General features: G+C 45.0%; 1 protein-coding gene across 1 annotated transcript; it reads left to right on the top strand.

Moving 5' to 3' along the window:
* Positions 1-303: 303 nt before the first annotated feature.
* Positions 304-12,511, top strand: fndc5a (fibronectin type III domain containing 5a; the record flags this gene model as incomplete). Its single annotated transcript, XM_083633440.1, has 3 exons — positions 304-490; positions 10,787-10,876; positions 12,372-12,511. The coding sequence occupies 3 exons, from the start codon at positions 304-306 to the stop codon at positions 12,509-12,511; spliced, it is 417 nt and encodes a 138-aa protein (XP_083489566.1).
* Positions 12,512-24,560: the final 12,049 nt, after the last annotated feature.

The following is a 24,560-nucleotide window of genomic DNA, read 5'->3' as shown; positions in this document are numbered from 1 at the left end:
CAGGTGGAAAGGTCCAAGCTTGCCCACTGGTGTTTACGCACTCCCCGGCCACAACAACACCCTTACTGGCCACTTCAGTAGCAGCTTACTGTATAATTATGACGTGTATAACGTCGATATACACGTATCTAGAAATGTGATATACAACGTATCCTTGGTTCAGAAACATGACATCTGTGAATTGTAGAAACGTACAATGCCAACATTTTACCCTGGCGACCAGGCTGCAAAATGCCTGCTCTCTTTCTAAATCCTCCTGTCGCCTCCCCCCCCCCCCCACCCTGACAGAAGAAAGACGTGCGTATGCTGCGGTTCATCCAGGAAGTCAACACCACCACCACACGTTCCTGCGTACTATGGGACCTGGAGGAGGAAACCGACTACATCGTGCACGTGCAGTCCATCAGCATGTTGGGGCCGAGCCCGCCCAGCGAGCCGCTGCGCTTCCGAACGCCCAAGGAAGCCGAGACCCAGGCCTCCAAGAGTGAAGGTAAGCCAGAGCACCAACACAGCCACGTGAATATGAGCACTTACTGGAAGTTCTGGAAGCCCTCATCCAACACCCCCATCCCCCCCCCGCCCACCCCCCCCCCCCCCTATTCCCGTACTCGGCCAATTCTCTCTGTCATGCTGCAACACCCCCTCTGCTGATCGGGGGAGAGTTGTAGACTAGCAGCACATGCCTCCTCCGATAGATGGGCCAGCCACTTCTTTTTCACGAAGAGCTTCACCAGCAGGACGTAGCACATGTGAGGATCACACTATTCCCCCCAGTTCCCCTCCCCCCCAAACAGGACCGACCAGAGGAGGCTTCCCACCCACAGACACGGCCAATTGTGCCTGTTTGGAGCAACACGGAGCACAAACCTGCGACTCTTGTGTTGGTAGGCAGGGAGTCTACCGTTGCATTACCTGGGTGCACTCGTTTCACTCTTTTTCAAGAGAATAAATACAGAGGGGAGGGGGGGGGGGGCTTGGCCTTTTGACAATTTCTTGATTGATTTCATCTAAGGACCAATAAAAATCAATGGGCACACAAAGCGTGAAATTAAATTTCACATTGCAGTGCTCCTGAAGCTCGCCTCCACTGACAACAATGCTGGAAGAAAATGGCCGAAGGGGTGTTCACTTCAGTGTGTATTGACGTGCCTCTCCCTGCATGCTCCCCCGGCGCCCTCTCTGTGATTTCTCCATGGTAAAGCAAAACTCTGAGGGAAGGGGAGGGGAGGGGAGGGGAGAGAGGAGGGGAGGGGAGGGGAGGGGAGGGGAGAGAGGAGAGGAGGGGAGGGGAGGGGAGGGGAGGGGAGAGAGGAGAGGAGGGGAGGGGAGGGGAGGGGAGGGGAGGGGAGGGGAGGGGAGGGGAGGGGAGGGGAGGGGGAGGGGAGAGAGGAGGGGAGGGGAGGGGAGGGGAGGGGAGAGAGGAGAGGAGGGGAGGGGAGGGGAGGGGAGGGGAGGGGAGGGGAGGGGAGGGGAGGGGAGGGGAGGGGAGAGAGGAGAGGAGGGGAGGGGAGAGGAGGGGAGAGGAGAGGAGAGGAGAGGAGAAGAGAGGAGAAGAGAGGCGCGGAGGGGAGAGGAGGGGAGAGGAGAGGAGAGGAGAAGAGAGGAGAAGAGAGGCGCGGAGGGGAGAGGAGAGGAGAGCAGAGGAGAGGAGAGGAGAGGAGAGGAGAGGAGAGGAGAGGAGAGGAGAGGAGAGGAGAGGGTACGTAGGTACGTAGGTCAAAGTTCAAAGTCACTGTGACCTCACGAATGCCATTCCCAAGTTCGTTAACGCCATATCTCAGGAACGCCACCAGCTCTCTGAGGGAAAGTGTCCCAGACCCAGAGAGAGCTCGGCAGCATGCAGTAACGTAGTGTATCAGCGTAAGAACTCTCATGGGTCTGGCGTTGAGACTAAGGTCACTGTGACCTCTTGAACGCCATTTTCAAGCTTGTTAGCGTGATATCTCAGTAACACCTTGATGGAATTTCTTCGAATTTGCCTCAAACGTCCACTTGGACTCAAGGATGAACTGATTCGATTTTGGTGGTTAAAGGTCAAAGTTCAAGGTCACTGTGACCTCACGACCGCTCGTTTCATGCTTGTTAACACGATATCTCAGGAATTCCTTGACGGAATTTCATCAAATTTGCCTCAAACCTCCACTTGGACTCAAGGATGAACGGACTAGATTTTGGTGGTTAAAGGTAAAAGTTCAAGGTCACTGTGACCTCACGAACCTTCTTTCCAAGCTCTTCTTCCAATTTGGATCAAACGTCGACTTGGACTCAAGGATGAAGAACTAATTAGAATTTGGTAGTAAAAGGACAAAAGTTAAGGTCACTGTGACCTCACAAATGCCATTCTCAAGCTCGTTAAGGCGATATCTCAGGAACGCCTTGATGTAATTTCTTCAAATTTGCCTCAAACGTCCACTTGGACTCAAGGATGAACTGATTACATTTGGGTGGTCAAAGTTCAAGGTTACTGTGACATCACCACCATTCGTTTCATGCTTGTTAACGTGATATCTCGGGAACGCCTTTGCGGAATTCTTATCTAATTTGCCTTAAATGTCCACTTGGACTCAAGGATGAACTGATTACATTTTGGTGGTCAAAGGTCAAGGTCACTGTGACCTCACGAACACCATTTTCATGCTTGGTAACGTCATATCTCAGTAACACCTTGACAGAATTTCTTCACATTTGGCTGAAATGTCAAAGTCTGGACAGACATGGATGTTGATTGCTCACTTATTGGCGGAGGCATACTGTATATCCAGGTCGTTCTAGTATGACAATGATATTGAGGAATTCAATTTTATCATGATTCATATTGAAAGTAAATTTCAAATTGGTGGCTTTGTTAAAAAAATCATGAAAAGCTGTCATTTCCTCCCTTGTTGTTGTTCTTCTTCTCGACCTCTCTCTTTCTCTCTCACGCACACACACACACACACACACACACACACACACACACACACACACACACACACATGCGCACACGCACACACACACACACACACACACACACACACACACACACACACACACACACACACACACACACACACAAGCCAATAGAAGACAGAATAGCAGCTCCAACATGCACAAAATAAACAGATGTGCTTACATGCACCATCACACACACACACACACACACACACACACACACACACACACACACACACACACATACACACACACACACACAGAGAGTGAGACAAAGATATTTAAAGAGAGAGGTAATTACATCATCAGAAAAAATTATACGCTTCCTAAAAGTGAGCAGGCCAGTGCTGCATCCCAGAAGGCGAGCCTCCACTCTCAGGGGCATTTCTAGGGAGTGGCCAGGGGTGGCACTGCCCCCCCTGAAATCTGATTGGCCACCCCAGGTGCCACCCCAAAATCCTGAGGATGATGGCATCTGTGGCCAACATGACTGTCTTTCAGAGGCTGTAGTGGGCTCATTTTTAAAGCTAGGGTGAGGATACTGGAACCATATTAAACTAGGAGACATAAGGCATCCATTGCTACCAACCATGTCATAACGCTCCAAATTTAGGCTACATTTTGGCAAGTGGAAACGTGTCTACATCCTTCTTAAATGCCACACTCAGTGCCACCTTTGCTTGAGTCTGTACCCCACCTGTGCCAGCCCAGTCGAAATGGCCTGGACGCGCCACTGTCCACTCTCTAAATGGCGTCCAGTCAAATGCAGTTGACGCCTTGCTGAATGTTTGTTTTGACTCCATGGGAGCTTTAAGAGGAAGCATCGCCCTCCACAGCACAGCAGGATTGTAACAGACACGCTGTAACAGTGAATGTCCCTATCACCAGCAAGCAGCAAACGCCTCCCCACTCGCCGACATGTCTCCCACCATGCACACATTTCCCCAACACATCTCCACAGACGGCAGCTCTGTGATTAATGATCCTTCACTCGCATCCAACACATTCACAGTTTAGCGTCACGCCAGACGACAACTTTCTCATTTACGCTGCCTGTTCAAGGATGTCTGTTTAATTACAGTAGCTACTCTGTCCACCAGGAGACCTTCTGACGACCGACTGAAAGACGAGCAGATGTTCTATCTAAACCTTTTGACGACCGACTGAAAGATCCACTGCGCAAGAGTGTGTGTGTGTGTGTGTGTGTGTGTGTGTGTGTGTGTGTGTGTGTGTGTGTGTGTGTGTGAGGAAACCATTTGCTGACCGACTGAAACATGAGCAGATGTTCTTAAAGTCAGGCTTTTTCATTCATCAGATGAAAGGCTAGCCTCTCAATCTGGTTTTGAAAGTGGTCAGTATCCACGACACTGTCAAAGTAAAGCTACTTATTGCTCTAAACCAGTATGACAGTAATTGGGATCAGGATGGTAATCCTGTAAGGATATATTGTGCTTTTTGTGTGTTGTCATTACAAAAAATATTGTTTTATATTAAGTTTTCTCACTAATCACTTTAATTTCTGCACTACTTCAGACCCACACAGACTGCTGACGGATTAAAGTGATGAATCTAATTCAGCATAGCATTGCCTGCTCATAAATCCCATCCAGTTTGATAATACACAATATATTCTATGGCCAGACAACATTCAATTTCAAGTTTGTTTATTTATATAGCCCTAAATCACAAGCAAGTCTCTGAGGACTTTGCAGAGAATGTGTCTAGCTAGATCTAACTAAACACAATCAATGAACAAAATTGAACAAACTTATTAAAAGACAAGCATAGTGTAAAAACACAGGGTATAAGAGCAGATTTGAGCAAGACAATCTAGCTATTCTACAGCCTAACCTATGGCACTCGCCCCCAGGCTTGACTCACACAGAGTCGCTCTAAATGTAAATGCACACAAGGAAAACCTCCCAGGGAAAAAAAAAACTTTAATAAACCAGACTTCATAAATGCAAATTGAGGTGGCGATATTGTTATGTTGGAATTAGCAGCTGTGCTCTCATTGTGTATCAGATCAAAACTGGATCGATTAACAAAATGAGACAAAAAGAGAAAACTGATGTAAAGAATTATATAGAGAAGAGAGAAAGTGAGAGAGACAGAGCTGCCACAAAGACCTGTTACTCTGACTGGTTTAGCCCATTCTCTTCATTAATATGACAGTCCCGGGAAGCGAGGGGAGGTTTTCACCATCCTCCATATCACACTGATCTCTGTGAAATGAGTCTGAAATCTCAGAGTAGTCCTCTCCTCAATTCACAAGTCACAATTTGCTTCAGAAGATCAAAGGAAGCGGGAGAGATGGGGGGAGGGGAGAGACAGCAAAAAGTGTGCACAACACAAGAGACTGAGAGAGAAGGAGGTGGGAGACAGAGAGACTGACTGACAGAGAGGGAAGCTGCAATAAGGCAAAATGACAAATCCAATTACACTCCATTGTCAAACTGACAGATTGCTCCCAGACTTGAAAAGACTCTACCCAAATATATCTGCCTGCATCCACTGACATGTATGTACACAATTAGTTTTCAGGGCAAACCATTTAAACCAGACACCAGAAAACAAACACAAACAGTGGTCTCTTCCTTGCACCCAAACTTCCTCTGTCTGCGTCCGTAGGAATATCCAGAAAAACCAGAATGAAAAAACAGATATTCTCTGCCTCCTTTTGTTTTTTCCCATCCTGGTTTCATATAGGAATTGCACATGTTAAGTTTTCTGGTTTCATATAGGAATTGCACATGTTAGTTATAGCTTTCTGGTTTCACATAGGAATTGGATACCGTATGTTAGTTAAAGCTTTCTGGTTTCACATAGGAATTGGATATGTTAGTTAAAGCTTTCTGGTTTCATATAGGAATTCTGGTTTCACATAGGAATTGGATATGTTAGTTATAGCTTTCTGGTTTCATATAGGAATTCTGGTTTCACATAGGAATTGGATGTGTTAGTTAAAGCTTTCTGGTTTCACATAGGAATTCTGGTTTCACATAGGAATTGGATATGTTAGTTATAGCTTTCTGGTTTCACATAGGAATTGGATGTGTTAGTTAAAGCTTTCTGGTTTCATATAGGAATTCTGGTTTCACATAGGAATTGGATATGTTAGTTATAGCTTTCTGGTTTCATATAGGAATTCTGGTTTCACATAGGAATTGGATGTGTTAGTTAAAGCTTTCTGGTTTCACATAGGAATTCTGGTTTCACATAGGAATTGGATATGTTAGTTATAGCTTTCTGGTTTCACATAGGAATTGGATATGTTAGTTAAAGCTTTCTGGTTTCACATAGGAATTCTGGTTTCACATAGGAATTGCACATGTTAGCTATAGCTTTCTGGTTTCACATAGGAATTGGATATGTTAGTTAAAGCTTTCTGGTTTCACATAGGAATTGGACATGTTAGTTATAGCTTTCTGGTTTCACATAGGAATTGGACATGTTAGAGCAGCGCTGCATTAATATTCTGTAGGATATCTCCCCCAAAATGACATGCCTCAGGGCTCCAACCTCCTAAAGGACGAGTAAAACTATTCCTGGATTTTTCTTGACACTGTCTGGCCATTCAAGTGGAAGTAACTCTACACGGAAGACCAGGGAAGAATCCCATGGTGATGCCTGCAGGAAACTTAAAGATTCAGTTTGTCTCGTGGGAATCGCTCCTTTGCAAGGACGTCTGTTATTTTGTTGCTCGTTGGCATCTTTTGGCTCAATAACATGAAATACATACTCTATTGCAAGCACCATTTTACTAAAAGGCTACATAATCTGACCCAACTACTAGTAGCCTAGTGTTACGACCTGGACTGGTCTAGGGTCAGGCTGCAACATAAAATGCACACGGGAACCAGGTCCCCATTAGCTCCTGGCCGGCCAATCACTGCTGATTGATGTCACCTGTCTGGCATCAAAGATCTCTCACAGTCAAGACCTCTCACTCTGCACCACACACAGGGTTACACAAACACACAAAAGGGCGTAAAAGGGAAACGTTAGATAAAGATAAAAATACACATACATAGTTTGGTCTCAAGTGGGCCAGACAAAGAAAAGCAATGCATAATTATAACCAATAAATAACAACACCTCCAAATTTTCCCATTTATTTCAGTGTAAAGAATTAGCCCTACAGGTACATTTTAAGAACACAGTTTCACATAGGGTTATCTCAGCTACCATAAGCCTGTCATATCAACTCTAACATTACTGGGCCATATCTTACACCCAAGTGCAAGGGCAAATCTTTGCTAGTTTCTAGCACTCAAAATTCCCCTTTTAATGACCACTGGGCCGCTGAAACATATCCTTTGATGTACCGACCCAGTACAGTGGTAATTCAAAGAAAAATAGGGAGATTTGGGGAGTCCTAGAAACTAGCAAAGATTTGCCCTTGCACTTGGGTGTAAGATATGGCCCAGTGTAAATTTTGCATTACAATTAACAGCAAACATTTTCAATTCTTCTCTATATTCTCTAGGGCAATGGAAATAGTTTACCATTTAGTGAAGAATACAGAAAACATGTGGCTACTTACTAGGCTATTTAACTTGCTCCTGAAACCTGGCACCTCTTACACCATATGCCGAAGCAACGCTCAACCTAAGCTCACCCTACGCTGAACCCACAAGTTTCATTCAGGTGTCCTTGTTAACAGGCGAGGCCGTTCACACCACTCGCGCGCGTGTCACGCTGAAGCCACGCTCACGCCTTGCTCAAGCGATCTTCAGGATTCAGTCCTATTTTCCAAGCGTGACGCATGAAGCTTGAAGCTGCCAGGCGTGAAGTCAATGGGAGTTGTGGGCGGGTTCAAGGCACGCCGAGGAGGCGCTGAGAGGAAAAGAGAAGGCTTCTTGTGTGAACGGTTAAGGCTCTTACACACCAAGAGCAATGCAAATATACAGCACGAAATTGCGATGCGAATTTTGACCCACCTGTCAATCACAGCAACAGATGTGTACACATCAGAAGCGAATTTCTGAAAAATCAACCTTGGTCCGAAAATATAAATGCCGCAATAACACTCAGCTTCACCTTTGGTATGCATAGTTGCATTGACTGATATAGGTTCAGAAAATATTATTGACGTGCGAATTAATTGCACGAAAACAACGCTCCCGATGTGTAAGGACCTTTAGGCGTCAGTTCAGCTTGTGCCTGCCTCAAGCTTCAGCTCTGCTACGTTCAGCGTCCTGTGTGAACAAGGGCTTAGCCTCACAAGTGCATCGTAACTCCTGAGCTTGAAAAATTGGATTGAAGAACTTCTCAGTGCAATTTTCACACTTGGCAAAGTCATCCTGTGGGCCAGATTGGACCCTTGAGCGGGCCAGTTCTGGCCCCCGGGCCGAATGTTTGACACCCTAGTATGCCACCACATCAGATTTTGAAAGCAGCAAAATGGCAAAATGCTGTTCTGTGATGTTTTATGATGTCAAGCTTTCCGCAGCAGAAATTTCTTTCACAGAGTTTCTTTATTTATTTTTTCTTATCCCACTGAATTTAAGATGGCATTATTAAAAATAATTCAATGCCCAAAATCTTGAAAGAAAGCGCAACTTTAAAGCTGGCAATTCAGAAAGCTTCAGCTTCACTGTGCCCCGTCTCACCCGGTGAGGGAATCAGCTCCGTGTCCAGGGATTGGTCAATGTTCATCAGTGACGCTACAGCCGACCAATTAGCCCCAGGGAGGCTGGCTGGAAACAGTGTCAGGGGCCTTGGGCTGTTGCACTTTGATTTGTTAATACTGGGCAACAGAGGCCGATCGATCTGCAGAATTGCTTGTTGCTAAAAGCTACTGGAGCGTGGGCTTTCTGTGGAGCGTGGGCTTTCTGCTGCACACGGCCCTCCAAATGTCACAGACTGCCTCTAATAAAGGGATAGGGGGGTTCTTCACGCTGCAGTGAACTTTAGATCCAGCCAGATTCCCACAGCGTGGAGCAGCAGTATAAGAAATACCGTAGTTGCTGTTTGCTTTGTTTGATGAACACTACAGGGAAAATGCACAGGCGTGTGTACGCTCATTATGTTGTCATACTGAGCAGAAACGCATGCACATACTAAACCTTTTTCTTTTGATCAGGTTTTTCTGACTTTTCCTCCCATTTTCTCCCAATTGTACTTGTCCAATTCCCCCTGCTGTTCCAGTCGTTGTTCCACCCCCTCTGCCAATCTGGGGAGAGCCACAGACTAGCACATGCTTCCTCCGATACACGTGCAGTCGCCTTCTTTTCACCTGACAGGGAGGGGTTTCACCGGCAGGACGTACTGTAGCGCGTGGCAGGATCACACTATTACCCCCAGTTCCCCTCCCCCTGAACAGGCACCCGACTCGCAGACACGACCAATTGTGTCTGTAGGAACATCTGACCAAGCCGTACCACTACCTGGAATTGAACCTGGGTCTCCGCGGTGGTAGACAAGTGCTTTTACCTCTACTCTAGCAGACGTCCCCGTTCACACACTAAACTGTCCTCTCTTCCACATCTTTGCGGATGCCCGTTCAACAAAGATGATGACTGAGTTCTATCAAAGCTGGTCTGAATCAGTCCTGACTGCTGTGATTCATTATTTTTCATCCCCACATATCTCCATCTCTCTCCAACATGGAGAGATCCCCGGTGGCCCAGCTGCAGCCTTCAATATTCTCTTCATGTTCTGCCTCCTTATGATCTTTTGACTCCACCAAGTGGGCCTAATTGGGTTCACGCAAAAATACTGCTCCTTTGCTCTGTGTGTGTGTGTGTGTGTGTCGGGTGGGGGGGGGGTCTCACGCTAACAAGCACATAGTGAGGCGGTTCTTGCTGACAGCCAGCATTTATGAGATATGGGAGGAATAGAGAGATCAGCTTCCATAATAAGGGGTGTCAAGTGCACACACCTCCCCTTAACTACCTGACTTACTGCATCCACACACACACACACACACACACACACACACACACACACACACACACACACACATACACACACACACACACACAGATGGATAAAGGTGCCTGGGGCAAATTTCTTGGTAACCCTTTATTTTACAGGACTACATACAGGTATGAACTACATATGAACACCAATGTAATTACTGTGCATTTACATTGATGTATCATGTCTAATTACATAGTAGTTACATACTGTATGAACTATTTGTAATTAGACATGAACACAGTAATTACATTGGTGTAATTACGTTGTGGCTGAGTGGTTAAAGCTGCATGCTTTGCAATCAGAACTTCAGTGGTTCGAATCCACCACTGGGTTTTAGCAATCTCTGTCCCAGGCTGTAGCTTCTTTACAGGTCCAGTACCATGTAACTACATATGAACTACAGTTGAATAGACTCACTCCATTTTACAGGTCTGGTACCATGAAACTACATAATGGTGTTCATGTCTAATTACAAATAGTTCATATGTAACTACATTTGAACTATTTGTAATTAGACATGGACATCAATGTAATTAGCTACACAGTAATTACATTGTTCATAGTAGTTCATATGTAGTTACTGTAGGGACCCGTAAAATAAAGGGTTACCAATTTCTTCAGTCCACGCTTTAACAGTAGTGAAAGCTGTAGTAATATGCACTGTTTATTAGCACTTCTGTCTTATTTGTGTCTCAGTAAATCAGTTGTAAACGCAGATCTGTGGACATGTTGCTACGGTGTTGGTATGCGCAACATACCATGTAATGCGTTGTTAACTGTTATTGCTAACATTGGCTAATCTGGTTAGAGCTAACCCTGGCTGGTTTCCTGACTATTATACTGGAACGTGGTCAACTCCGGATGGAGTGTGGCATTACTGTATTGTCAAACATGAGTGTCAAACATGCTGTGCCCTTGCCCCCAACAGACGAACCGAGCATGGAGGAGGTGGGCCAGACCACCCAGCTGAGGGCGGGGGAGCTCATCATCATCGTGGTGGTACTTATCATGTGGGCAGGTGAGGACTGAACTACCTTAAAGTTATTAAAGTCCCTGGAAACCAGAAATAATCTTTTATTATTTAGCATTTTGAGTTCATCACATCACAGGAACCTGTTAATAAGCCACCAGCCAAATTTGAACGATGATGAACTTCGCAAAGTATATGAATTTAGGTTTGACAGTCATGACAAAAGTCATGAGAATCAATTAGATTTTAGACTCTCTTTTCTCCCGCGGACTGTGTGGGCGTGTCCCGTGTGCGTGCGTGCAGCCAGGACTGCAGCTCCTCCTCCGAGAGAGAGAGAGCGAGAGAGGGAGGGAAATGGAGAGAGAGAGGAGAGAGAAGGAAAGAGAGATGGAGTGTGTGTGTGTGTGTGTGTGTTCGCTCGTTGCTTCGCGCATATTGACAGAGAGGAAGAGAGACTGCCCCGCTGTGATTGCACAGCGCTACTGTGTGTGTGTGCGTGCGTGCGCGCATGTGACAGAGAGAGAGAGAGAGAGAGAGAGAGAGAGAGAGCAGGCAGCATACACAGACACACAGAGCGGGAGGTACGGCTCTGGCGGGAGGGAGACAGACAGACCCTGAGCGAGCGCTGTGATTGGCCAAATCTTATGACGTGATTCAGTTTAGCACCTCGCGCACTGCTCTCTTCAATGAGGAAGTGGAAATCCAGACCTTGTAGAAAAGTGGTTATTTTGGGGCTTTGGGTTGAAACTAATGTCTCCTAGTTTCTCACACAATTACTCACATAAGACCCTAAATTTAATAGTTAGAAGGTTTTTGTGGATTTTGGTTTCCAGGGACATTAAGTGAACTTGACATGCTGCATGTAACATAAACTCTGGCACTGTAACTTGTAAAATGTGATTCTTTTTTTGTCTTGTCATTGTTGTTTTTTATCTTATTTTACTGTCTATAGTATTTGTTACCTTTGTATTTGAGCTTGTGTACAACTAGGCATCTCGCGCTCGATTTCTTGCCCGCCCTGCAGCTCTGCTGCTGCGCGGCCTCGCCTGCCCTATTGGCGCTTATGCAATGTCTCGTCTCTCTCTCTCTCTCTCTGCCTCAGTCTTCCCCCCTCTCTCCCTCTCCCTCAGTTTCTCTTCCTCTCCTCTCTCTCCCTCTCCCTCAGTCTCTCTCGTGTGTGTGTGTGTGTGTGTGTGTGTGTGTGTCACTGATGACATCATCAGTGATGTCACAATGATGTCACAATGTCTATTCATGACGTCACTAATGGCATCACTGATGACATCATCACTGATGACATAGGTAATTAGGGCAATCACCTAATTAAAAAATCTGGCTCCGTCAGGTCACCCGCACGCACGGGTGTGCTTTACACCTCCTGAAAGTTTCAGCCCGATCGCATGTAAAACGGCATAGCTGTGGCCGGCACAAGAAATTGAAACAGACAGAGAAACACAGAACAGAGAACAGAGATTGCCCACATTGCCAAATGTATATAGATAGATAAAGAAAGTAATGGGTGTGTGCTGTCTCGCCCCCACAGGCGTGATCGCTCTCTTCTGCCGCCAGTATGACATCATCAAAGACAACGAGCCCAACAACAACAAGGACAAAGCCAAAAACTCCTCAGAGTGCAGCACTCCTGAGCACCCGACGGGGGGGCTGTTGCGCAGTAAGGTATAACCCACCCCCTCCTCCCACCCCCGGGTCCCTCCCCCACCCAGCGGCGCCGGCCAGGTGAATGGTCCCGGCCACTTCTAGACTTTCTCCACCGGCACCCCATACACACCTCATGATAGGGCTAAACGCTGCCATTTTTGTGCATGAATTTCCAAGATTCAACATGCTACAGTCATGGCTTATCATAGGTTCTCTTTAGGGTAATGCACAGAGAGCTCATAATGTCATAGTGCCATATCATGTCCATTTGCTATGCAGAACCAATCTGACCAAGTCTGAATGAAAAAGAAAAATCAACAAAACATATCTTCTATTGCTTCACTCTCTTGCTGAAAACACCAGTAAAACATCTAAGGACCCAGGCATCGTCATGCTCATTACAGAATGCCAGTTTATTGTACGATTCCGATTAGAACTCCATCTTTCTCATAGCTGTCATCTCCCTCTTTCCTTCTGCAGTTCCCCAAGAACAACAACAACAACAATCGGACGCCATCTGTCAACATCATTGAGGTGTGATAGTCAGGACGCCTCTCTTTTACCCCAAAACACTTTGTGTTCTCGCAGAAACAAAGGCCCCTTTTAACGCCCATCTGTTTGTCGGGATGCGGCCGGGACTCTGGGTGCGGCACCGGGCCCGGCGCTGAAGCGAAATGGCTGGACTCCGGGAGCTCGGGGCCCGGCCCAACAGCAGAGTCCACAGTGGAGACTCTGTGGCGAGGGTTCAGCGGCCTCCACGGCGATTAATCAGGACCACGGGGCAGACGGAGATAAGGGCCAAATGGCTTCAGCTGCAGAGAGACAGCAGATAAACAAGCCCCCGGGGCTGAGGCTGATAAACAGAGACAGAGGCTCATTCCTTCTCCTTCTCTCCCTCCCATCGCCTCGTTCTTCTCTCCAGCTCTCAGTGCGTTATCAACCCAGCCCGTTTCCCATTTCTGGGTCAGCAGATTGCTGGGCAGCGAGATCCATTTTCTTCATAACATCCCGTTGTAATCATACACATTTTTCTACAGTTGCTCTTGTTTGGTGTATCATCATCCTGGTAGTGTATCAGTCTACAGTATTTTCTTGTCTTGATTTTTGACATGGTGCCACTAGACCAACACTGTTCTGGTACCCTTTTTTTGTAGATGTTCTTCAGGCAGAGACTATTTGTCGTCCTCGGGGATCCACTTAGCTCATTTAGGAGACATTTCCGAGATGAGCTGCGCTCAAGCCGGGGCAACGACCACTGACTCCACCACCACTAGGGTTGAATCATCCAGTTTTGCCAGAGATGTCAAAGCTTATAAACGTTGATAGCAGATAGCGAAAGGCGATCTCAACACAGAGTGAAGCCAAGTTTGAAATCATCTCATTTGCCTTTTTACATGGTCTTCTAACTTCTTTCACGCTTTTGTTATCTCTAGATATCTGTAACTTTACATTCCACGAGGTGAGCCCTTTATTATTTCCTTGTCTCTTTCTCCTTGGAGTGATGAATTTTCAAGCATTTGAGGAGAAGACAGAACTGCCATGATAGAGTGCATTCAACTGATGAAATGCTCTTCTAAAGGGGCTGGACTCTATGGTCTATGGAGAAGTGGACTTGTCTCTGTGGAAAGTAAAGAGACCCCTTATGTCAGCAATAACAGCCCTCAATGAAGCAAGGTCACAAGGACTCATCTGGGGGGGGAGGGGGGGGGTAAAGTAACCAGTAAGAAAGTAGCCACCGTCATCATCTATCCACCAAAACTCGACCTCCCAGCATGCACTTGTTTGGACGGCTCAATACACTACAATTGAGGGCGAACTACGTGGATATTGAGGAATAAAACATCTCCAGGTGATCTTTTTCCTGAACTTTCAATGAAAGGTCTTGTAACCTTGCAGAAGGAGAGGCTGGAGCGGGTTTTTGAGTTGAAACCCTCAGACTTCCCTTTTGACATTCTCAACAGATGTCACCCAGACAGAAGGGCTTTAATCAAGACTTATCTTCAACTCAAAGGCAACATTTGCGCTGAAACTCCATGTCACAGAGGCTACATGCATTGTGAAGGCATCCAACGTTGCCATACTGTGCCCTGTATATTGTAAGAAGACTTTTACTGTGCAGCTTCTCAATGGGCCAAACCGCCCGTTCCCACCAATCCAGTGAGTTGGCTGTGGTGGGAATGGGATATAGCTTAATCAAATAGGAACGAAACACATGTTTTTGAGGGCTGATTCAAACACAATAGTACTGCCTTAAAATAATTAAATCCATTTTATTTGATAGGATGGAACATCAAAGGCCCAGTATCTCACTTTTTCATATTCTTTGCCTTTTGGGCGATATTCAAATGTCTGTTTGCAAATTATAATGACACTTTACAGAACAGGTTGAGAGGTAAGTCTCCACAGATTTAGAAGAGATGGTTGACTGTAATGTTTCTAGAAAAGCTCCTGGGCATGACATTTCAATGTGTAAATACATTTTATATTTCTTTTCTTTTTTTGTCTAGTGGTGTCAGTTTTAGAATGCTGTGTATCAAATATGACGGCGCAAATGTGGAAAATGTATGGAAACATCCCCCTTGATGTAAAAGGGTGCCACTGCTGGTGAGAGTTTAGGTGGAAGTGTTTGTTTTAGGGCACTATAAAAGTCCTGCTATCTAAGAGACCTTCAGATGTTCTTTATAGCACTTCTCTACTGTTATGTGTTTCTGTCACATTATGTCATTGTGCTGTTTATGTGCAATAAGAAAATATAAAAATATTTTTTGAGGAGGAAAACGGTGAAGGGCAGCGGGTGTTTTGTATTGTCCACCAAGGATCACAACCGGTCCCAGCTCCGTGCCATGGTGTGTAGCCTTGAGGATGTGGGGGCAGAGGGAGAGGCAGCAAAGGCAGTTAGGAGAGAGAGAGAGAGGCAGCAACGGCAGTTAGGAGAGAGAGAGGCAGCAAAGGCAGTTAGGAGAGAGAGAGAGGCAGCAAATGCAGTTAGGAGAGAGAGAGAGAGAGGCAGCAAAGGCAGTTAGGAGAGAGAGAGGGGCAGCAAAGGCAGGTAGGAGAGAGAGAGAGAGAGAGAGAGAGAGGCAGCAAAGGCAGTTAGGAGAGAAAGAGAGAGGCAACAAAGGCAGTTAGGAGAGAGAGAGAGGCAGCAAATGCAGTTAGGAGAGGCAGCAAAGGCAGTTAGGAGAGAGAGGCAGCAAAGGCAGTTAGGAGAGAGAGGCAGGCAGCAAAGGCAGTTAGGAGAGAGAGAGAGAGAGAGAGAGGCAGCAAAGGCAGTTAGGAGAGAGAGAGGCAGCAAAGGCAGTTAGGAGAGAGAGAGGCAGTAAAGGCAGTTAGGAGAGAGAGGCAGCAAAGGCAGTTAGGAGAGAGAGGCAGGCAGCAAAGGCAGTTAGGAGAGAGAGAGAGAGAGAGAGGCAGCAAAGGCAGTTAGGAGAGAGAGAGGCAGCAAAGGCAGTTAGGAGAGAGAGGCAGTAAAGGCAGTTAGGAGAGAGAGGCAGCAAAGGCAGTTAGGAGAGAGAGAGAGAGGCAGCACAGGCAGTTAGGAGAGAGAGAGGCAGCAAAGGCAGTTAGAGAGCAGCGAGGGTTACGCTTGAGAGGAGTGGGTAGAATGATGACTAATGCAATGGCAGGCTTGTATCACTCCCTCCCTCTCTCTCTCTTTCCTCTCTCCACTTCCACTCTTAATGAGAAAGAGTGGAAGAACTCAAGATTCCACTCCTCCTATAAGCACTGATTCGTGTCAGTGACAAGAGTGGCTTGGTTTAAAGCAGAGTTGGAAGGGGAGGGGGGGTAAGATTGTGATTAACACAGACGTATGGCCGCTGCCGGGACAAACTCGTTGAAGTCCCAGAGCAATGGTTCTGCTGCATTACCCGGAGTGATCAGCACTTCGCTGAAAAGTTTGGCGCTGAAGGTTGAAGCCATTTTTCCCCGGGACCGCTGCACCGGTGGCTGGCTCTATAATCAATGGCCTTCCATCCACACAGTAACAGATAATGATTGTCTCCCTGGATGATTTCTTTGAACTGGGCCATGTTTTTAGTTTGACTGTAATATCTCTCTCAATGGCAATCCCTATAGGCATTTTTTATTCCCCCCTTTCAAAGTTGCTTAAAGGAGTGAAGGCAACACAGAAAATATACTTTTTAAGCTGTCACCCACTGACTGAAGGCCTAATCTCAATAAAGTTAACTCTAAATTGGGTGTATCACACCAGTTTTGGATCATGACACACTCTCCGTTGCCACTGTAAATATTGTATTCTTTATTACTAATTTAAATGTTCTCATAAATGTAGGGCTAATGTGGTCAGGCTGTAGTCCAACTTTGCTGTTAACGGTTGTGGTTTTTCTGCATCAAAGCAACAATGTGCTTCAGCAACTTCTCACACAGGGACCAGATTCCAGCAGCCTCAGCCTGGTGGGGAACATGACTGATGGTATCTGGACTAACATGGGAGGGAGGGGGAACGTTATGTCTGCACATTGCATACCTCATACCTCTACAGTGAAGTTTGCTTCATCAACCATATAGTGTACATGGAGATCTACAGCTTCTATGAGAATATAAAATGATCATTTAAGATCCAAGTTTATAGGTAGGCTATAGAGCAGGGGTTTTCAAAGTCGGATGCTATGGGCCTCCCTTCAGTCAACTAGCTAAACTAATTTCCTGGATGCCTATGGGATCAGGATTATGTCATTTGATTTTATTTATTTGATCTCAACATTTGAGATGAGATAGCTTCAGACAATTTAAAAAAATATGTCTGAAGGCATTGATTTGTTTCTGAAAAAGTAAAATTCCCCAAAACTAAATGTATCTCTGATCTCTTTGACCAAATCACACACATTGAGGCTATTTTATGTGATCTCCTTTTGATAACGAATGTAATATTTTTTCACTTCCATTCACTGAGCCTCACCTGAAACAGTTTGGAGCCCCCCCCCGCCTCCCACTTTGAAAACCCCTGGGCCCTGAGGATATCCACCCAATATTGAGGTTTCCACCATAGAGCAGGAATGCAAAAATGAGGACTGGCCAACTTTTTTCTTAACACTCGACATATGGTGACGACTGTAAGAACTCTACATTCCACTATGGCCCTGTGGTGGCAAGCCACACTTTTGAAGACTGTGAGAAACTTGAGTGTGAGAAGCGCCAGACATTTATGCCTTGTTTGAAGATGTGCTTGGCAGCGGTAATGTACGTGGACTCCTTTGTGATGAGACACTAAGCTGGCACTGGGCCTTAATGAAAACAAAAGACATTGGCTAACTCGTCTGAGAATGCAGAGGAGTTGGCCTATTTCACTATGGGTTCTTGGACTCTAGCAATGAAATCCACAAAGAAGCATGGTTTAGAAAACAGGAACTGCTTTATTATTAGCGCCATCATGTTTAAAGTGTACAGCAGACAGTGCTTAACGAGGGCTAGCATGGTTCAACTATTATGCACAAGGTGACACAACTTGGAACATAGTGTATGCTTACTTGTGTATGCTTCAATCAAATAAAACATATCTCATGTTTTCCACAAAGCTCTGTGTTTGTGCTCAATTGTGACCCAAGAACCAGTCTGCTAACCAGCCCAAACCAATCCTTCCATATGAAGAGTGTAACAAACAACTGCGATTATGGGTCTGGATACCTGGCTAACCAAGAACAATAAGCTGATGAAATTGAAAACAAAATAATAAGACCATCTGAAATGTATAAAGCACAAAATCAGGCTACTGAAATGACATATTGAGTCTTGAAAAGTGAGTTTTACAGACTCCGGGAAGACCTGCTTTTTCCTTGGTGAATAATGTATGTGGATCTCAAGACTTCACCAGGCTTCAACTGTCAGACGTTCCTCCATCAAAAAGGCACCTGCAATATCCCTGGGCTGGGCTTATTGGGCTGGTATGGAGTTCTGACTGAGCGACTCATTCATCCTCATGAAACATTTGCTCAACAACAGGGTTTCAGGCTCCTGCATTGAATGTGGAGTCAGCAACCTGTGTAAGAAAACGTGCCTGGATTCCCAAGGACTCCAAAATCAATGGGACTCAAACAAATGGCTTTAATCTTACTCAATTCCCCGCACTAGATTACGTTTACATTTGTCTCTCAGACGTAAGCCTCGATACAAGACCAATCTTTGTCTTGATCGCTTGACTGAGCTAGACAGATGAAGTGTGGGGAATTTTACAACAGTTGACATATGGCTTTCCATCTCTCAGACGCGCAAGTTTTTTGTTTTTGGCAGTGCAACTTGTTTTTAAATGATCCACAGACCTGGAAGGATGATCTGAGCATTCACACTGCTGGAACATAAGGATGATCTGAGCATTCACACTGCTGGAACATATTGCTCGTCTGACTCTGGAGGGGCAACAGTTGTTTGAAGGTGTAGAGGCCCTGCGGCGGCTCTACTGCACACACGTGCCCGGTGGTTTGAGCGTGTCACGAGGCCTTTCACTGACACACACGCTAGCTTTAGCTTATGGATGGCTAGCCAGGGACAGACTGCCCGAGTATCTGTGGAGAAGGGATGACTTAACAGCCTGCATTATTCAATGGATAAGACCTGATAAGACCTGTGTGTGCTCCTCCCTGGGTGCAGCCAGCATTTCACTTCTGCCAGCCTTCGACTCTACTACATGCTACTCAAAATAATACTGCGCACAGTCGTAACAGGATGAGCTGAGAAAGGTGCACAAAATATGAATTTGGGGGGGGGGGGGGGGGGGGTACAAACTGAAACTGTGGTGTGTATAGGAAGCTGTATAGGCTAACTAGGCTTTATCATGGGCAGCTAATCATGAGCCCCCACACAAACAAACACCTCACTAGGGACTGAGAGCTTCTCACCCGCCTCATACTGTATGGGTTTAATGAGACCGAGTGAAGAGTTGAGATGAAGCTGTACAGTAGCTCAGAAAGCTAAAGAATGTCTAGTGTCTACCACCAATAAAGCATGGAGATAATTGATCATTCAAAAACATGACTACCAGCCTGCCGCCTGCTTACAAAAAGCCCCAGAGGTTTGTGAGCATGTACATAATAAATGGCACTTGCTTTTCCAGATACCAGGGGTTTAGGGTTTAACTGGTGGTCTGTGGCACCCTGGTGGACCATGAAGGCATTGCAGGTATAAAAAAAAAGCGCCCTGGGCTCAGTGTTTAAATCTGAACAAAAGTGCTGAAAGCACAACAGTGGCAAACAAGTTTGTTTTCTACTCAAAACAAAGGAGCAAAATCTCAACTGTGCAAATACACAAAAGGAATACATCTATATTCTTGGCAACATTAAAACATGCATACTTGAAATCAAACATAACTGTTAAATTCAGCATAAGTGCTACAAAGCATGCTTTGAAAGGAGCATTCAAACCCAGTATAAACATTTAGAAAACATGCATTAAATTCCACATTCAAAGTTCAAGAAAAACATTTACACACAGAAAACATTCTTATTAAATCAGTGCAAAACTGCAAACATTGAAAAACTTTAGAAAAAGCACAGCGAGAGAAGTTCCAGGTTGTTCAAGTCAATAGCTTAAGTGCTGCCACTGCATGAAATACAGCATCTAGTGAACTTCACCTGTCTCTCTATTCAGGAAGTGGACTCTTCTCAAAAACCTTAGTGAACTTCACCTCTATCTCTTTTCAGGAAGTGGACTCCTCTCAAACACCTTTGGCACCTTGGCAAAGCGCTTGTGGGAAATGAGGTTCTTGGCCTGCCATTGGTCCAGAGTGTACCTGGGAGTCATGTTTCCGAAACGTCTTTGGTAGTTTCTGAAAGGAAGCACATACAGCATCCTGAGCAGAGGATTCTAACTGAATCAAGACTGCTTTTCATGAACAATTCCACAAAGCATAAAGAAAAGCCACCGAGAGGATGTACCACTACCTGCGGGTGAGGTCAGAGGGATGCTGCCATTGGACGCCATCAGTGCTTGGTCCCTGGTTCGACATGTGGGTCATCAGCTTATGCAGCTCGCTCATCACATCTTCACAAAACAAATACACACTTCATTTAAGCAAGGCTGAGAAATCACACATTTGTAATTACAGCAATGGCCTCCGGGCAGCACTACAGACTTCAGTCTAACGGACTGCTGGAGTAGATATTACTCATTACAATCAGTGTTGGGGGTAACTCATTACAAAGGTAATATATTACATGTAATATAATTACTTTTAGCAGTAACTCTGTAATATAACGTATTACTTGTAGGATTTCAGTAATATTATACCAGTTACTTTGTCAGGTAACTCAAGTTACAAATTAGTTACATTTTTTTTAATCAAAGCACATATTTAAATAAAGATACAATCATTCCTAATCAAACTGTGTGTTTTTATGCAAATATCCACTATAGATGACAATAACAAAGGAAAATTATAACATTTAGAATTTTGGACCATTTACACTGACTTCAAGAGGGTTGAAATTATTTTTCAGGATGGTTCCGGGGCGGCGATTACTACTGCAATTATTTTGGTGAAAGTAATGCAAAGGTAGTGTCATAAGTAACGAGTTACTCTACACACACACACACAGTAATATTGTAAAGTAACTTATTACTTTCAAATGAAAGTAACTAGTAATATGTAGTATTTTATATTTTGAAAGTAACTTGCCCAACACTGATTACAATTGATAGCCTTTTGAGACATTTTTGCATGATTTTAACTGCCAATGTCCAAGTACACATTTTGACACATTAGGGCTTCATCACATAATGTGCTTCCATCTCAAAGACAGCAAGTGCACATGAAGTAAATGAAGAGTATCCAGAAGGGTGGGAGTTATTGCAGCATGGTTGGAATGGAAACAGCTACAGTAGCTCATTTGATTTCGCAGCAATTTATTTGATTGATGTGTAGTTTTTTGTCTGGTGAGACCAAATTTGACACACACTTCTGTACACTTTTTCTTCTGAGAATAGCATAGTTTTTGAATTATACTTCATACACACCCCAATGGATAACAAACAATCAGCACTGACACACTGAACCAAACAACTTATGGCTCATTTCCACCACATACTGTATAACAGCACAGTACGGCTCTACTCGACCTGGTCTTACTCGTCTCTACCTGATATATAAAATTTGCTTCCACAGCAAGTTTACTCGCCTCCGCCCACACCTGACTCGTCATAGCGACCGCATATCTGCCCTCCGCCCATAGCCTGAGGCCATTAATAACATTCAAATTAAATCCATACATGGAACTTTTAAACTGGTTATGAAATACTGGTGCCTCTATATGACCTACATGGGCAATGAGACCATCGGCTATGAGAATGGACATCAATCTGTTGTTATTTACATGCATGCGTGGCGCAGGGGATGGGGGTTACGCTACGGGGAGAAGGAAAGCCACCACCCCGGCGGCCACTCACCAGGCAAGACCGCAGCTTCGCTAAACCCCCGCCTCCGCCTAGCGGAGCCAGACGTAACACACAACTCCAAGGGCTTCCCGAGCAACAGACTTTTTCTCTCTCAAAACAATTGAAAACCACCGTCATGTTAAGGCTGAGCAAGGAGATCGATTTTATTTCACCAGAGCCAAAGGCAGCAACACAAAAGACTGATGGAAATAACAAAAGATAAGGTAAGTCCCACTAAACTGGTATCCAGCATTGACAGGAAGTATCCAGACACAGTAGACACGATTCTGCCTGACCAATCAGTCGTCTGCAGTGTTTTCACGTCACCGTATGGTACCGGCTGGAACCTCAACAAAGCAGGGATCAAAACTAGCACGACTCAACCCGGGCTGTCCAGGTTTTTGATTGGTGGAATGAGACAAAAAAGCAAGTCGAGCTGGGTGGGGCCGCTAATACCAGAGGTGGAAATGGGCCATTAAATGCTTATGGCAGATATACATAACCTTCCACTGCTGGTCAGTGAATATCTAGTAGTGCAGTGCACTCAACAAACTCACATTCTCACATCTGCAGTGTATTATTATTGTCGAGTTTAGCTTCATACCTGCTTGACCTGGAGACTCTCTCAGGTGTCTGGTGACTGAGTCCACATAAAGCTGTCTCTCGCGCTGCCAGTCCTCCTCCATGTCAAAGATCACTGGCCTGGAACAGACACAACCTCTATACAAAAATACACACAGCCCTCGAGCACAAGACAACATGCCAGCAACATGGCCTCAAATAGGGATGCACCAATCCACATTTTTTCATTTCCGATCCGATTCCGATACCTGAATTTGGATATCTGCCGATACCGATATTATGCCGATACCAATATTGTTCTTGAATATACAATATAGGCAAAGATTTGGCCAATTAAAGATTTTTTTTTAAATATACCTTGCAAAAAGCAGACAAAATTAAGAAAATATACAAGGCAAAGAAGGATACAATTATACATAGGCAAATTACGGCCTGCGCTGGAATTGCAAAAAAAAAAAAAAAAAAAAAAAAATCAGATTCCGATCCAATGCGATTCGTGAATTAGTGCCAATATCAGCACCCGATACCGATATTGGATCGGCCCCATACCTAGCCTCAAATAGACTTGTGTAGCTGAAACAATTACCCAATAAATCGAGTCAGATGAACACTGATGAGCCAGGAAACTCAGATAGATAAGTATATGAAAATTTTACAAAACAAAGATATGGCTTCACCTAGAGATAACTATAAAGCCAGGTTTTCAAAGTGGGAGGCGGGCCTCCAAACAGTTTCAGGGGAAAGCTCAGTTAATGGAAGTGAAAAAATATTACATTAGTGATCAAAAGGAGATCTATCTTGGCTCAATTGTTGAGTGTCTATCGGATCGAATAACATAATGGTCCCATAGGCATCGGAATTGAGCGAAACTAAGTAAGTAAACAATGGGTGGGGGCTTTTTCCAAGCTTTCTCTGAGGGGAGGTCCACAGTCTCAAGACTTTGAAAATAACTGTACTAAGCCATGGCCACAACTTGCACATCGTGCCTGATGTGGTCATACTGCTCCCTCTAGAGGGGATGGAGGTCTGTTCAGTACCTTTGGCTCTTGGCAGTCCGGTTACGCCTGGGCTGGGGAGGTGGAACCACCACAACTGATTTCACCTACAAACAGCACAGGGGGTTCTGTTTGTGGGGGCATATTTACACACATAGCATATACACTACTGTACCAGTTTGGACCCAAAAGTTTTCTTTTCTTTCTTTAACCATTTTCCACATTTTAGAATAATAGTGAATACATCAAAACTATGAAATATCACAAACTGAATTATGCAGTGATCACACAAGCAATAGTTTATTTTAGATAAGCAACCGCCTTTTGCCTTGATGGAAAAGCAAAGGCTTTGGAAAGAAAATGATACATAGGCATCAACTTCACTGTTTATATATCTAAGAAACACATTTCAAGCATTTAAGCCTTTAGATCAAAATACCTTTGAAAAAATGAAAAAGATATAGTAGTTTAAAAAGATATAGTAGTACACTACATTCTATCAGGTGGGTCCAAATCTTGGTAGTTTGCTATACCGAGTAATTGTTCAGTAAATGAGTGACTACATTCAATTGACTACATGTACTATATACAGGGCCACCGTCTCACCTACAGCCAACACCACTAACCTGTACTTGGAGAGGTAAGGTGGTTTCATAGCTGGTGTCACTGCTGATGTCTTCTAGATCGAATGTGATCTTGCACTCACGGACAGGCTGAACCGCACTGCCCTCCACTTCCATTTCGTCCAGTCCAGCTTGCTCACGCGCACTGGACTCCACTGTGGCACTGTCGCATAGAGACGACTCAAATATTGGGGCACCAATAGTTGAGATGTCGTCATCATCTACTATAGCATCCACAGTAAGAAAGGATGCCGTGCTGAAAGAACAGTCATCCGCTGTCAAGGAAATGTACTGCCTACATGCTGTAGATCGGGTGCTGACGTTAGGCTCAGGGGGGGCTGCATTATTGCCCTCACCCTCCAGCACATCTCCCTTAACTCTCCTGACCAGGAGGCAAGAGGGAGTCTGGGGCAGCAGAGGGGACTTGGGCTGAGAGGGCTTCTTCCCTGCTTTAAGAGCCTGTCTGTATAACATGGAGAAATAACAATC

Source organism: Poromitra crassiceps (genome assembly GCF_964638095.1).
Source record: "Poromitra crassiceps genome assembly, chromosome: 3".
NCBI classification, from domain to species: domain Eukaryota; kingdom Metazoa; phylum Chordata; class Actinopteri; order Beryciformes; family Melamphaidae; genus Poromitra; species Poromitra crassiceps.
This window is presented reverse-complemented; position numbering and strand designations above follow the sequence as displayed.